This window comes from Merops nubicus, unplaced genomic scaffold, assembly GCF_000691845.1.
Source record: "Merops nubicus isolate BGI_N331 unplaced genomic scaffold, ASM69184v1 scaffold29443, whole genome shotgun sequence".
Taxonomy (NCBI): domain Eukaryota; kingdom Metazoa; phylum Chordata; class Aves; order Coraciiformes; family Meropidae; genus Merops; species Merops nubicus.
In genome coordinates, this window is record NW_008601605.1 from 22,795 (window position 1) to 40,027 (window position 17,233).

The window sequence follows — 17,233 nt, forward strand, 5'->3', positions numbered from 1 at the left end:
CTGTAAGGCAATTTCTGGAAGGAAAAAGAAGAAAGGGGGAAAAAAAGGATAAAAATGTTTTTAAGAGACTATATAACACGATTATCTGCATATTAGGTAAGGTTCAATGCCAGAAGGAAGCCCACAGGAATTCAGACTGAAAGTCAGCAATATCTCTTTAAAAGGAAATCAGATAAAAGGCACAGCTGAAGGGCATTTGCATTTTCAACCTGATAACTGAAATACAGAACAAAAACAGAGACAGCACTGCCTTTGGAAAACCAAGCTTACCAGTGTACATTCTATCTGTGCCAGATCTACCCACACCAGGTGTAGACTACATTAGACCATTCGATGTTTCTGCTATACCTGTAGAAGTGCTAATTCCACATCTCTTTAATGTGCATCTACATTGCTCTTATGACATGTAAACTAAACTACTCAGTTCTGTTTCACTATGTGTTATTCTGCCCTTTCTTGTACAGGCAAAGATATTTTGATCCTACACACATTTTGAGGGGTTGGGGAAAGAACACCCTTCTGGTTACAAATTCTCCAACAGCTGGGAACACAGCTGGTTTATTCATGAAGTGATTTGAGGGGAAATCTCATCAAGCAGTGGTGACAGCAGGGAAAGAAAGGGAATTGTGCCAACAAGGAGTTTTCTCTAACATAGTTTATTGTAGCATACAAACACAGCAAAAAGGTAAGGATGCACTGATCTTTCTGCACTGTATCTTCTCTCTCTAAAAATATCCTAGGGAGAAGAGAAAGAACGGTACAATAAGCATCAGCTCACTGCTCCAGTATTTAAGAAATGACAAACTGATGGTGTCTCCAAAGACCATAGGCAATGATTTGACTGTTGCTAACTTTCCAGCAACTTGCTGAAAAAACAGTCTTGAAGAAAGGACTCAAAATTAACACAGAAGTCACAGTGTCTCTTCAAGGATTTAATTTGCCTGCTCAGCATTAGCCAGACAAACTGCATCCTTAAAGAGTTACTAATAATTTACAGCTTCTCCAGAGCTTATCATAAACATCCGGGAAATGTTCTTTGCACTTTGAAGCTGAAGACACAAGAATGCTACATAAATGGAGAGCAAAAAGACAATTCAAAAGGAAGCAGTAAGTTCCTGCTTCAGTAGGCTCTGCTTTTATGAAAACAAGCTTTTCATTTTGCACAGAGTCAGTTTCCCTGTGAACTAAAGCTGTGGAGTGGGTTTCATCACTAAGAGGAATCTTTTTTCAGTTTGTAAAAAAAAATTTATAAATTTCCAATGGCTGAAACTGAAATCAGAGAAATTCAAAGAAGAAACATTTAGTAATGAAGAGAACTGATCACCAGGACATAATTTTAAGAGATGCAGTCATTTTCCAATATTTGTAGGATGAGAACATGCAGCTTATTCAAGCCTTTAAAAAGCCCTCAACCTAGCTCAAATAATTAGTTCTAGGAAGTCCCACAACCCAAAGTGCTAGACAAGATGACCACAGTTGTTCCTGTTGATTTGAAAAATCTCAGAACCATGACAAACACAAGATTCAGCACTCAGAAGACTGGCTGTTTTAACAGAAAGCAGAGTTGATAAGCTTAACTCCACCTTGCACTCTCCCCGTTGATCATGAACTGTGAAAAAGTAGATGTCAAACTCACCAACACCCTCCCCCCCTCCCCAAAAGTTCTGCTTATATAGATCTTGATCCTCATCACTCCTCTGTAAAATAATTAAAATATTTAGATTTGACAGTTGCAGCATGATTCACGTACAGAGCTGGAGACACATTACCATAAATAATCACAGACACAGTATGATAATTTTGAAGGTTGCTCCCCCCTATCCATCCCTCACGCCCCAGTGTAAATCCTTGCCAGCAGTAAAGGAAGATAAACACGCATGCTGAAGTGAAACTGTAACACAGCTTTGCAATTCCACACTTACCAGTGTAGTTTACAGAGTAGCTGTTTGGGTCCAAGAATTTTTTCACCAGTTCACAGTTGGACAGTATGTGATGGGTAGTAATTACATCGAGATAGGCCTGGAGTCCCTTCTGTCTTTCAGCTACGAATTCACGCTCCATATTGCCAATCAATTTTTTTGGAGGAAGAGGTAGACTTAGAGTTGAGATCTTAAAAAGAGAAGAAAAGTTACTAACCTTGCTCTCAAAATGCCTCATGGATGTAAACTAGCAAGCCAGAAAGTAAAAGATCCTCAGCAGCAAGCCAACTACTGGATAATTCTTTTTGTACTGTGTATATGCAAGTTTTCATGTTTTTTCTAAGTACTGTTATCAGGGTGAGCTAGTGAGACAACGGATCACATCCTACTGTGAAGAGATTAGTAAGTGAAATGACACTGAAAATGCGAGAAGATAAATTTTTGCCAGTGAGTCATGCATTAAGATCACTACACAAAACTTTCAGATACTAACTGGCAACAATTTTCAGCCAGATCTTTCCTATGACATACCTCCGCCACAGCACAAAAACAATTCACACCATACCATTTTTTCCAGGTAAGATTTGTGCTTTCTTATTTCATTAAGTGCAGATTAATAACTTTTCTTTGCCTCTACTGCTTTTATAGATAATTTAAAGCCATTACAGTCAGTATTTTAAATCTGTAATTTCAAAGATGGTGAAACTTTTCCATTTTCTCTTCTGAACTCGTTGCTGTACAGTTTTTAAACAGCTGTATATCTTTCAGCCTAGAAATAGCTGCAATCTACCAGTGGATGTGCACTAGTTTTATGTTGACATAAGTGATCCAAAGCTTCTGATAAAATCAGAGAAATACTTTGAAATAGGGCAATGAAAAAAGGTACAGAAATTCAACACCTTATGTAAGTCAGATCAAAGAGATCATCCTTAGTGTTTATATTCAATTACATCATGTGAATTGCCAGAATAATTTTTCCATGTTGTTAACACATCATTGTCCTGCAGATCAAAGCACCTGCCTTGGGTATGCTGAATCTCCATGGGAGTTATCTTTAAGAATTGTGTATTGCAGGAATTGTTGGAATTACACCAAGTGAAATAACCTCATTTTGAAAGCAAACAGCTCACCAGGGAGAAGACAGGGACTTCTGGTGTTTGAACAACTTTCATTTTAACTAGTGGAAAAAGTAAAGGAATAGTTCAAGAATTACCACAAGAGAGAAGTAGTAATCCTTTTCCTTCTTTTGAACACAGGAGCTGTCCCCCCACTAGCATTAGCACTTTTCCCACTTTTCCAGTACCTGGCTGCAAATCATGAGTTGAAAAAGAAGTATGACTACACCTAAATTACAGCAAATGTTCATAAAAATCATCCTATCTGCTGAGCATTTTAAATGCTCTATTACACCCAAGCAGAAAACAAAATGTCCAGGAATAAATCCAAAAGCAACACTATACCATTTTCAGCCAATAATTCACCAAACCAGTTTCAACACCAGCTGCATACAAAACTTTCATTTGGCAGACCACTCTTATTTCACTTCAAAAACAAATTTTGAAACAAAAAACTAAATTTCTGGTATTACTTCCTTGAAAGGCATGTCAGATGTTAAACACCTTTACCTTCTTGACCTGACAGCTGGCTACCACCAGAAAGAAAAGGACTCCAGCTCAGATATTTTCAAACCACTAGGATTTGTTTTAAAACTTCTTTCAATAAACCACACTTGCTATATTTTTCAGCAGAAAGGAACATTCACCCCCAGGTTTTTGTAGCAATCTGCCAAAACACACAGCACAGTCAGAACACTGTCTACCACAGAAGAACACCTCACGGAGGTCCTGACCTTGCAAAGACCTCCCATGCTTTCAAACACAAGCAGCACTTCTCAGTGGCCTCAGACACTGGAGCCAGCATGGGCTTTGCCACAGAAGAACCTGGGAATTAACATTCTTATCTTCAAACCACAGCCCGTTCAGGAATGTCTGTTCAGAAGCTGCAATAAAATGCTTCACAAAAGCCAGATACGTTTTGCTGCAAGTACCCTACCAGCAGTTCACCTGACAAAACAGGAGAGCAGCCAATGATCCCCACACATCTCTGTCAACTAAGTGAAAAGGAAGAAATGCAGGACAGTCTGGAAGGAGCTTTTCATTCCAGTACACAACTGAGAGTTCAGGTAATCTGGCTTGAAATTTCCTGATGCAGATCAGGATCACAGATATGCACCAAGGTGTTTGGTAGGAATGCATCCCCTAGTCTAGACAGTTTTGAAATTCTCATTCCTGATATAGGTAGCACCAGATTAACAGCAGAAAATTTGCATTCCAAGTAAACTGCAGCTATGTGTTCAAACATAACCACCCACAAACTTACAGAGAGGTGAAGTGTCCCACAAGAATTGGAAGGACTTGGGGCTCTAGACCCACAGAAAGCTCCAGCAACATTTTGGTTTGTGAAGGAAGGAGACTGGGGTTCTGATTGCTCATTGTTTTATACTGGGGAGGGTGTGTGTTTTGCAACACATTGTGTGTGTTTTCTTTTGCTTTGAGTTTCATTTGTTTGTTTAATTTCAATATATACAAGACAAGAGATTAAAGAGGTTAAAAACAAGGCACGGAACCTGAATATTGTCATGAAATATTGTTGCTTAGAGCTCTGGACGGAAAGAACTGAGGAGTGTAGCGTGTCAATGAATCAGAAAACTACAACTCCAGCATCATAAACAGCAATTTATAAAACCTTTCAAAACAGTGGAAGAAAGGAATAATTTTAACATGCTTCTCACCAGCTACTGTCTGTTGTCTCTCAAGCTTTAGCATATGGAATTAGGCTGGAGGAGCAGTGGCGTTTGTCAAAAGCAGAGCTGTGTGTCTTTGATAAAGTCTGAATACTCTCTTCCTGCCCTTCTGCTGGACACAGAGGGAAGAATTACACCTCTTAGGGCGGCTCTCTGCACTAGGCAGAAAAGACTATCTCAAATCAGAGATACATCTTTGCCTTTCCAGACTGGAAAGCAGAAACAGGAGTTTGATCATCAAGGAGTGAGCAGTTTTCTTCACTGAAGAAGCCCAAGCACTAAAGAACACGGCCTACTAATTTAGCTGCCCTTTGCACATCCCCTTATCCAAGTTAGAGCTCTATCTTGATGATTCTGTTTCATCTTTTCTAGCCATCCAAGCAGCTTTGTCTCCAGTCTTGGTATCCTATCTGCAAAATCTCTCTCTACCTTCAAAGTCCTCCTTGTCCCACTCTGCAAGTTGCTGTCAAATAATTTCCTGAACCCTCCACTTTTATCTTCCACCTCTGTCTCAGATACAAATGCTTCTTCTTTCTGTATTGCATCACATATGACCTGTTTACCTTCACTTTCTAGAACTTCTACCTAGGGCTAACCTTTCAGTGCCTGTCATTTCTGAATTTTAAGTCTTGAAGGTCCATTACCTTTTCTGCTAAAGCTGCCTAATTTGAACGTTAAATGAGAATGCAACAAAGCTTTTTCATGCCTTAACACATGGTTAAGAGGAGCTTGTTACAAGTGACTCCAAAAGTGAACACTTTGTTCTTTTTAAACTTTCTCAAAATTCTTTCTCTGTGATCTCTATCAAAACTTGACTGTGGTTAAGACCACAAAGACCACTATGCACTGTGATAACTAGTAGCATCTCATTTCCTTGTGTTCCCATGGGTGCTCATTTAATCTTAAAGCTTGGACTTCTCTGGAGCAGGAGACATCTGGGTATTGCATTTATTCAGCACATCACACAAGAGGTTTCTAGGTCATGATAAAAGTTCATACATGCTCCTGTACACTCAATAAAGTAATTCCACAAAGCAACTACGTTGCATCTGTTAATTATGGCTAATTTCCCCCCTCACAGAACCTCCAGCATAGGAGTCAGTTATAGCAGACTATCAGAGCTCACAACTCAGTATCCTTACGCAGTTTTGCTCACTGAGGTTTATCAGGTGGATAGCTGGTGTGACTGTGGGGAAAGAAGAAGTGGAAGCAATACTAAGCTCTTGAATTCACACAGCATTTAACAGGGGAAAAGAATTTCCAAGTCACAAAAATCTATTCTCTAATTGTAGAAGCATTCACTTTTCATCTTGTTTGCCTCGTCCTATGGAAATCTTGAGTAAAGAGCTTCACTCCTGCAGATGATGGTCACTGCTGTTTCACCTCTTTTCCCAAACACACTCCTATCCCCTTGCTTTTTCCCACACAAACTAAAAAGAAATAATTGTCCTAAAAAGCAAAAGAAAACACACAGTAAGGCCAGTGTTTAAGGAGGGAACACTTTCCAGTGATACAGAAAACCGTCACATGATAAGCAGCATCTGGTTGTGCTTTTAGACGAAGATAAATAATGAGACACACAGCACTTCAGTGCTGGGTTTATGAGGTTGGTGTGTGCCTTGGCTTTCTTCAAATCAAAGGAGGAACAAATAATAACACATAACACCGGAACAAGCCACAGTGCTGAAGGGAAAGATTCAGTATCTGCCAGTTCCCTTCATTTCTACATAAACTGGTGCTGTTGATTCTATTAGAATTTCACAAAAGAAAACATAAGAGTGAAAAAGGTATACATTTCAAGTTACATTTGAAGTCACAGTTTCTCTTTATAGAATTTGTATTTTTTTTCTTCACTGCAGTATATAAAAATATTGCAAGCCATTTTAAATATATCCTTCTAAGTGACATTTTATATTTATGAATCAATGCTGAAAATTACCTGCAAGCTATTATTAAGCAGGTCAAAGTCACTGTATCGCCTCACAATCTGCAAAATATAAAGACAAAGTTCAGGAAACATGTTACTTCACCCGTTAGCATTTTAATCTTCAAAATCCCATCATAGAAAAATATTCCCATTTATAAGCTTCTTCTTTTAACCACTTTTGTACAAATGCATAACGGCTGAATTTATGTCACATTGCAGAGAGCAAAGCAAAGTTTTGAACCACACCTTGACAAGAATGAAAATGTGTTTCTAAACATTATCTTAAAACAGATAAAAAATATATATATATTTGTGAGGAAAGCTGACTGCAAACAAAGCACTTTTGGCATATTAGATGCAAGAAGTTTTCATAGTCATCTTTAATTCTGCTTCTAGGTTTTGTTGGTCCTGGATCAGCAAGGCTGTAATTTTAGCACTGAGGAAGGCAAACTGGTATTTGAGATTTAAAAATTATGGTCATACCAACACATAGCAGTAACATGACAGGCATTTTTCCTGGAATACTCACAACAGCAGCAGACAACATGCCTTCTGTAGCTGGCAGCAATGCTGTTTTTCTCTTAGTTTTGACCAAAAGTATTCAAGCATTTTATGTTCTCAGTTCCAAAACAACACTTCCCTCTCCAGCTCAAATTCAAAAAGCTAGGAAGAGAGAATTTTCAAACTCTTCCTAAAAAGGCACCCTAGTTACACAAAGTACGGTTTAAGAAATTACCTGCCAACTGTTTTCTGCTGAAACTCCTCTCTGAACACGGACTATATATTCCTGATAAAAGGAAAAAGTTATTAGAAATTAGAACTAATGAGCTGAAGAAAGATAGTAGGTACTCCCCCAAATACAACCACTATCCAATGAGGAAACACTCAAACAGTAAGTCTAGATCCACATTTTAAGCGCCTAGGTGAAGGTCAGAGCTGGGCTTGCTCAGACTCATCACTAGCAGATGTCTCTCTGCTTCACAGAGTAGAAGACAAAGAGAGGACCTTGAGGACCTGTGAAGCACTTGAACAGTTTCGTTTAGTTAAGGAAAAGACAGTAAGAGCTACTGACCACTTATGTTTAATGGCAACAGCTGAAGAAACCCCTCCTCACCTCACCTCCAATATCTAACCCGTAGCCTGCAGGAATTAGTGACTATCATAACAGAATATACCAGTAAATACCCACAGCTGCTCAGCCTTTAATTTTTTTTGTAGAAGAAAGCAAGCTTTCGAGTGTTCTTGAGTAACTAGAATGTGTCTATTTCTCATGATAATTTTTCATTTATAATGCATGCTTAATGTTAATTATTTATATATTAACTATGCAGATAGCTCTACATCCCAGTGAACCACTTTTATATTTTAAGAATAAATAATTCACCCACCACAACTACATTTATAAAGTATAATTCTTTTCAGTCTTTCCATTTCAGGTTCCACTCTACCTTTTGTAGACTAATACCTGGTCAATACAAGCGATACCAGTATTTGACGTTTATCGAGTTATCTCAAGAATAGATACCACGTGTTTCACACACCAACTCAGATGTACTTAAGAGACCTGTGATTTTGTTTAGCCCTACTCTGTTTAAGTTTAAAAACTGCTCTAAAAACACTGGACATTTCAAAGATCGTAAACAAGGCAAGCCTATAACCTCCATTTTAGATATTGTTTAATTAGCAAGGAAATAGTTAATCTGGACTAAGCGTAGTCACAGATACTTCCTTTACTATTTGCATACACAGCTTTGTAAGAGCAGCTCTGTTGACAGTCTTATCACACAGATAATCTCACGGCCACATTATTTACACTGAAAAACGTGAAAATGGAGAGCCAAAAAGTAAGATGCTCCCGGAGAAAACGCAACTTCCAATGCTGAAGGGAGCTGGAGAGCACCCAGAGCCAGAGGGAGAAGCAGCCACGCAGGTACCTGTGCTTTTACACTTCCAGCTGTATCAGCCCGACATGGTGGGAGAGGCCTATGTCCCCAGGGCCTTTTAAAAACCTTCATCTTTTCTGCTAGGCTTGGCCAGGTGTGGCAGGATCTAGGACCAGTGCTCAAAGCACCACTAACCCCCCCAGGCTCCCACCCGAACACGCTCGGTCGCACCGCACACCTGCAGCTACGAAATTCAAAGCGAGAACTAGAAATTCTACCACAAATACAAATTCAAGCCACAGCTCACAGCATTTCGAAGCTGGAACATGCAAAAAGCTCTTTGCATTCGTGCCAAGTAACATGTGAGTACCCACCCAGCTATAGCCTGCAGTGCAGCAACCGTCACATGACAAATCATTTGTTATTCAGCTCAGATGACTTCATTCACCCTGGTACTAACTTTCAGGCTGATTTAATGTAAAGTACCAAAATAACTTTCCTGAACTGCTTACATCAGTTGGAGTCTTACACAAACAAAAAGGACAGATCAGAGCACTATGCACTGTTTTTTCAGATATTCAAATTAATGCTGCATTCCAAATTATCATAAATAGACAATAACAAAATAACAACAAATAAACAAAGGCATTTCCAACATCTTGAGTTTATATACCAAATTTGTCTATTCTGTAAAAGTAACTCCCTCTGGCATGTACCTGCATACCAACTAGATAATTCAATTAATGGAGTGTTTGATCCACAAAGTATTATAAATTCAGCTTCACAGTTAAAAATCCACTACAGGCATTTATTAGTAGCTTCTTTCAGGTACTGTGAAGCATCTTCTGGTTTTGGAAGTTGCCTTCAGAACCACACAGAACTAATTCTCCTCTTTCAAATGAAATTAAAAGCTTGTACACTGAAAAAATGTAAATATACCATTGGCTGCAAATGAACAAAGTGGGGCACATCAAAGAATCCCTCTGTAGAATTAAATCATCATTTGACATTTACAACTAGGATAAGTAAGTAGTACAAATCAAGAATTATCACTAGTCCAGACAAAGAGGCAACAGCAACACTTCTCAGATGGCTTTACCTTAACTAATCCAGAATTTATTTACTTCAACTTATTGAAGTTTCCTTCACAATGCTGCTCAGGCAAAAATACTGTTCCATTTCCTAAAATTCATTTAAAACATTCTTTATTATTAACATACATCAAATATCTCTAGCAATTTCAAGCCATCTAGCCTTTAGAACAAATTCAAAACTACTAAGCATGAAACCTAAAAAATAAAACAAAACCAAAAATATTTTAAAAACCTCATGTCCTAGCAGCTTAGATGGAGATAACAGATATCCAAGATGTCACAAAACATAACACATAACTATTACATGGGAATTAAAGGGTTTGTTTTCAGAAAGTCAGCCTGATATGCTCTCTCCATATTCTCTTCTCCTACCCACTTGAAATTATAATTAAGGTGTTTTCCAGCAAAACAAGACAACCAAATCCTCATAAATAGTAACAAAATCCTCGAAGCTGATTGCAATTCAACTAGTGTAATTATGTCTGGAAACTGTGTGACAGAAACCAATTAAAGGGACACCTGGAATCCCAGATTCACCACTAACGTGGCTTTTCCTGTTTTGTGATCGTTGGGGAAGTAGGAAGAGGCTACTTCACACACAGCCAAAAACTTGCAGCAACTGCTTATTCAGCAAGCCTCAAAGGAACGTTGGTTGTTTCACTGAAAAATTGTGTCAGTAATGATTCACCCTGTTCAGCTCTTCATCTTTTCTAGGATTTTGAAAGAATTGGAGTTATTGCTCAACCTGAGTAGCACTTACTCTCTATCTGGTGATTAGCCTCTTGTCTTGTACCCCAAGAAAACACTCCTGGGCAGGAAGAACACACAAATTGACTAGACAACCATCTAGGCATTTTATTGTATACAACCCCTCTGTGATCAGTACAACAGTTGTCTTTTCTGGAGAGCCTAGTGATAAAGTTTGTTCACACAGTAAGGTTACATTAAAAGAAAGAGTTGGGCCACAACTATTTTTTCTACACATCCTGGAGCATTTACCCATCCAGTTCAGCTCCAGTGCCCCACAGGCCCACTCTTTATGTCACAGGGTTTGCCACCCAAAAGGATAGCATTGTTCTTCAGACATGGCCACTAGCTCTGTCTGTATGGACCAGGTGAGTCCCCACCACACTCTCTCCATCAGTGCTGTCACAAAGAGTTGGCCACCTCAGCGCAACCTTGTCAATACAACTAATGAAAAAGCATAAATCATCTTCCCAGGTTTTTTTCCTAAAGTTGATAAGATTGAAAGTCAAAGCATAGCAACCACAGAAAAGCCACGATAAGAAACAGAATTCTACTGCTATCTGCTATGGCTACCCACAATAAGCAGACCACAGTGCACTGACTTTCAGTGAGAAGTTGATACTTCCTATTGCCTCCCCACAACAACAAGCTTGTCTCAGCATTATAATTAGCACCACCGATATATGCTTCCCATAGGACTAAAGAAAAGCTTCCAACTCTGCAAAATAAAAGCCTAAATGTGCAAAAGCCTTTATTACTCTGCCAGATTCTGTTTTGTTTAGGAAAAAAAAAATCCAAATGACGTCAATTTTCTTCTGAAACAGCCTGATTTGATAGTGGAACTGAGGCTGTGCCCATAGGAAATAAATTTAAATGTAAGGAAAACAGGCACACTAAGAATCATTTCTGCTTAGCTGCATCATCTAACACAGGGAAAAAAAATATGGAAAATACTTCAGAAAGGGTTAGTAATTACTAGAGTTCACTCCTGCTGGTAATTTTAGGGCTCAGCAACCAGTCTCAGTGAGGTCTAGGTTAGCTACACTCATGCAGAAATTCCCATGATGTCTTTCACTCCTACATGAATGGCTCAAAATCTTTCCTATGACTCAGTTTCCCAAATAACTTCAAAGGAGCCCCAACAGCTGCTAGTTGGCAAAGAAAGATCTCAGTTTACAGAGAAGAGACAACCTCCCACTACTGATTTTGGCCACGGACAGCAAGTTCACTGGCAGCAAATACACAGGAGCCACCAAGAGTGGCCATAAAACTGTTCCCCAGGACAACGTTCCTGAGTCCCTCCAGAGTCCTACACAGGTAAGATTTGTACATTCTCTGCTCTTCCTACCACTGCTGCCAAGCCAGATCCTGCCACAACTTCTATATTCCAGCAGCACTTCGATGTACATTTTTGAAGATGCCAAGCAAAGCAGTTTTACCTATGTGATCATATCCTGGCTGCTCTGATTAGTCAAGAAAGCGGAAACCAGTGCTGGGAGGAGAAGGCCAGGAAGAGGGAGAGCTGTATGACCCAACTGCACACTGCCATTTCCTAAAATATTCTTCCTACCACTGCACAGTGCTGGATAGTTTCTAAAGAACAGTACTTTCCATACATCCACACAGATCAGTGACAACCATCCTGCATTTCTCCAGTCCTTTGCCAGTAAGAGTTTCACAATCACTGCCTAGGATTAACGTTATCCTGAATTTACCCATTTTCATGCAGAGCCAACATTAAGGTGTTCTCCCCAACCTACCCTCCCCAAATTCACCAAGATCAGTCCCTGATGTTCCAGCACTTGTTAAAAGATCAGCACCAGCAGCTCAGAGCTGCTCAGATAATTTTGTTAACATTCCTAGGTGAAAGTTACCCAGCAAAGCACATTCAAATGTTTCAACAATTGCTGTTTATCATCCTTCCTAGTTTTTGAAACAGAAAGCAAACAGGAAAGAAAGGCTTTTGCAGAGACAAAATAGGAAGGAACGAGTGGTGAATTTAGAGATTCATATAATAAAAGAGAGAATCTCACCACTATTGGGTAATATGTTCTGATTTGCCAAGAAAATAGTCCCTACATTTTTGGCTGAGGATAACCAGTTTGTTTTTGCACAGATTTCTGCTGTACATCTGTTTAATCCAACAGGCTTGAAAAGCCAACCATTATAAAGATCCAGGTCACCTTCAGGTCACATCAACTGAAAGTTTGAAAGGGCTTTATTTTATAAGCATTAAAGAGAGGAAAGCCTAATTAAGCATGAATACAATCCCTGCTTAAGTAGGCTGGATTGGAACAATTTCTGGTAAGAAGCTCTTTTAAATATTTATTTAGAAAATCTCCCATGTGAAAAGTAGCAACACAATCAGGAAAGCTGCTCAGGCTCAGGGACCTCTTCGCTACAGGGCACAGGATTTATTTGCTATTGCACAACCTGCCGTTGAGCCCCTCTGAGGTGCAAGCAGCAACAGCAGCATTCACCTGTGTGTCACTGCACTCCTTTGCCCAGGGACACACCCCCACACGTACTGTGGTGCTGGGTCAGGAATGAGTAAGCCATTCAATACCTGAAAGCTATGAAGTAGGACAAGTGCAGAAAAAAACAGGACACGTGTTTACATGTAGTGGAACTTCGTGAACAAGAAAGGCTTTGGAGAAAGAGAAGAGAAATAGCAGCTTTTCTGCACCCTGCATCACTGTGGCCTTCACCAGGAAAGCAAAATACTCTGTTTTTCAGGAAATACTCTGTAGTCATTAATACTACTCTAATTATATTGTAAGATCTCTAAGGCAATGGTTTTACTGATGTATTATACAGCAACTAATAGCTGGGCTGCAATCTTTGCAGGAGCTGCAAATGCAATACTAATTTACTAAGTTCACCAGTGCAAACCACAAGGTGAGGGTATCTAAAATCAGGTGTGATGAAACAGATGTCCTTTTTGAGCTCAAGCTGAAGGGGGAAGAGGGAAGTAGTTATACTTACTTACTGTAAGTCCAGTATAAGAACTGCATTTCTACAACCTCAAACAAGAGAACTCTCATAGTTCCCTGTCTAAAGCCACCTCTACAAGTAACTTCATGATTTTTTTTTCCCAAAGTGAAGGCAACCTTGAAGAGATTGAATTCCTTGTAAAGCAGATGTGCAAAGTCTCTTACAAGCTTTTAAAATAAACCCTACAGTTCTAAAAACATATGGCTCCATCACTGTGTCACAGAACAATATGGGGAAAATACAAATGCTCTTTCAACATTTTTTCTAATCTAAAAGGTATGAGTGTCAACATTCATCATTGCTTAAGGGAAACTAAAAACTCTGAAAGTATGTTACCAAGAATTTACTTCAGCTGCTCGTTTCCAAATGCTTTTAATACAACAATGTACTGTAGCAAAATTGGCTGTTATGCTACTTCCATTTAAACGTGAAATCCATAAAAAAGGAGAATCACTTCAGAAAAGCATTAAGGAATGCTCAGAAGTGTATGTATAGCAGGCGTGTATGTATAGCTTGTAGTGGTTTTATTGCTGTAAAGTGCTCTCAAATGTGTACGTACAGATGTGAGGTTCTTATTAAAGGAATACATCTAAGTTACTGTGGAAGAAAATAGCATCCTGTTTTAAGACTTGGAAAGACACTTTAAAATAGTGAATATAAAGATAAAATATTGCAATATGAAGCAAGTTCAATAGCCAAAATTTATCAGAGCTTTACTGCTTTAGTTGTCAGAATACAACATTTGGCATTCAGATGAAACACTTGCAAATGGCTTAATATATTGGACGTATTCCACAAGTATTGAATTCAAGGAATGCAATGGCAGCAACAAAACAACTTCATTTGCTACAAAAAAGTTGGTACATGTGCCTACCAAGAGCAATGAACCATGCCTGTGAAAAGGTGCCCAACACACTCCTAGAAGCTCTTAGACAAAGCTAGTGACTGAAGCATATAGCAGGAGACAAAATGAAGCTGACAGTGTTTGCTCACGTAATTTCAAATCTATTAAGTGAGGTACCATTGGAATGCACCTGCAGTATGAATTTATTTGGCTTTCCAAAGGAAAAGAACTCCATGAACACTGCATTATAGGATTATTTGTGCACATGTAACTGCACATTCCAACAAAACTCAACCAGCTTGTAACACACTTAACCAAGGAAACAACATCTGTTTAAAAAGGCATCATTTTAATCAATTTAATTCAATTATCATTGGAAACAAATATGCAGAAAGAAAACATCAGCTGACAATTTCTTTGCTGCAACACAAAAGCACAGAGATTAGGTACCAGCTGAGATGTACTAAATCGAGTAAAAAACTTTAGGAAAAAAAAAGCTTTTCTGACTTGAAAGAAACATGAAGGGCTTGTGAGCAGAGCAGAAAATTTTGCTGTTGATGTCCTAACAATGTCAAACCCATGTTTACTAGGGACTTGACATGCTTTTATTAAGCAAAAAGTGCAAATCCTCTAAAGTACATTTTACATATCAGCTTTGCCCCTTAGTGTTCTGGAGAATTCAGGTAAGTGCATAGCAGTTTCAAGTTTTGTTTTCAGTTTTGTTTTCTCTAGTTTCACCTTCATCCCCAGGAAACAGAAACTCACCCTCTGCCAAGTACAGCCCTTGAGACAATGCTATTAAGTTTACACTTACCCAGTCTGTTATATTAAATTTAAATTAACAGAAGCTGTTCAGAACAATAGACAAGCAAACTATTCATTTGACACAAGCTTTGGTCTTCTGTGTGGTATTTCACCATGCCTACAGTGCTCTTCCTGAAATTCTTCACCTTTTCCTTAGCTGGTTGCTGTTAAGACTGGCTATTTTCAGCACCCACAGAAGATTTACATTACCATTAGTCCAGTTGCCACATTAACGTTGCACCCAACCTGGGCCCAAATCATCTTCAGATGAGTGCTTTTATATGCAATGATCTACAGAAAAATAATTATAAATGCAAGTTTAAAGCAATTCTTGCACCACTAAACAGCATTATAAAATCTTAATACATACTGCTGGCAAAATAACAGAAAAATTATTCATGGATGCCCTTGTATTTCAGTTTAGAACAAGACTAGCATGTGAAGACCTAGTTCTCCAAGCATTGGTTTGGGATGAAGAACTGTACAGATCTGCATCCTCTTGAAGATGGCACTTTCAGGTGGGGTGAGGAACAAACACAAAAAGCATTCTGTTAGTGACAACCGACTTCCTTAAGTCTATAATATAACAACAAAAAATTCAGTCTTAACACCCCACAAAAGCACTTCAGCCCTTATTTCTTAGAGGGGCTTCATTTACACACCTCTTCAAACACAAGGATCTATTTGTGTGGGTTACTTAAACCAGGAAAGTTCAAATCATGGACAGCATCACCCACCAATAAACAAATTGCATTATTTAGGTACCAGGGACGTAAGATGAACTGTCCAAAATGACAAAATAAATGACTTACATCAAATAAACCAAATCTCTGTCACAGCTTCCTGTATTTTGTTATTCCACATTGACTTTCTATAAACCATCTGTGCTACACACACTTCAAGCCATCTTTCAACTATCAACAGGGCTTCTGCAGTAAAACAAACAATTACTAATAGATGTATCTTAGAGACAGATTTTATATCAAAAGGCACAGTGCTCCAGCATTCTGTTATTAACAAAAGATCAGAATAAATCAGTAGAGAGTTTTTTCTGAACATCCATTGGTAACAGAACACAGATGAAAGAGCAGGGGGAGTAATATTTGCTATCACACTTATCCAGACAAGACAACACACACAGAGTCTGGATTGAAAACCACTTCCAAGTGGTCCTTATAAAAGAATTTTGAGACTTTTTCTTTTTCCTAACCAGGATCACGTAAGCCAAAGGAAAGAACACAAAAATCTATTTGCACTAGCAAAAAAAGTGTAATAAGGTATAATGGAAGCAAGTTAACAAGGAAACTGTAACCTGGAATGCTAACTGGAGAGTATTAGAAATGGTAGAACTCCTGACAGGACTTGGCACATGTACCCCATAGCTATTGAAACAGATAAAAAGTATCAGGCTTCCAGAAAGAAAACCTCATTAGTTTTATTTATAAGAGGAGTTGCAACAGTCAAGAGTCACAGCCTGCTAGATTGACAGGAGCTTATGACAATTTCTTATCCATAACTTCTGTTCAGAGGAAGACTGGAACATTAGCTAATGCAAGTTCTCCAGACAAAAAAAAAAAAAAAAATAAAAATCACATTTCTTAAGTGTGGATTACTTATTGAAGGAGTATTTAGTAATACAGTCCACAGATTAGTTGTATATCCTGTGGTGAACCTACAATTATTGTAATTCAGGCTAAAAGTATTCAGCAGATGCAAGGAACGGGGAAGAGAGCTCAAGAACACAGGAACCAGAGCTGTTTAAGGAACACCCTCTCTCCTTTTAAACCATGCTCCCTACCTGCTGCTGAGCTACCTCTGGCCTCTTTTTAGCACGGCATCCCCGCTCTCAGCTAAAGCAGGAATCAGAAGCGACAGCCAGTTCTCCCTCTGATCCACAGCACCACTCGGTCATATCATAACCAAACCTTAAAGTGGAAAATAACTGCTAACAGGAGGTTGTGAAATTTGGACTAGCACTGCGTGCTCAGAGGAGTACAACGCTTACGGAGGCGGTGTGTACATGTACCAGACATCCCAGAAGAATTAATCTGTGACATGAAAGTCACGGCAGGGCTCGTTCTGCTGAGTGTCAGCACGCCCCACAACAAGAAGCGGGGCTGCAACCCCGTTAGATCTCCGCAGCTTTACAGCCCTCCCTACGGCTGCACAGCAGGACCCGGAGGCAAACGTGGCCCCTTCAAACGTAACTTGGCCACAG

At 39.0% G+C, this 17,233-nt stretch overlaps 1 protein-coding gene across 1 annotated transcript in view; it reads right to left on the reverse strand.

Annotated features, from left to right (window-relative positions):
• PXK (PX domain containing serine/threonine kinase) overlaps window positions 1-7,430 on the reverse strand; it is a 21,787-nt gene extending 14,357 nt beyond the window's left edge. Inside the window, 4 exon segments of the mRNA XM_008938046.1 lie at window positions 1-14; window positions 1,923-2,109; window positions 6,662-6,709; window positions 7,386-7,430. The exon segment at window positions 1-14 is cut by the window's left edge and continues 15 nt beyond it. Coding sequence (XP_008936294.1) covers window positions 1-14; window positions 1,923-2,061 — 153 coding nt within the window. The 5' untranslated portion in view covers window positions 2,062-2,109; window positions 6,662-6,709; window positions 7,386-7,430.
• Between the last annotated feature and the right edge of the window lie 9,803 nt (window positions 7,431-17,233).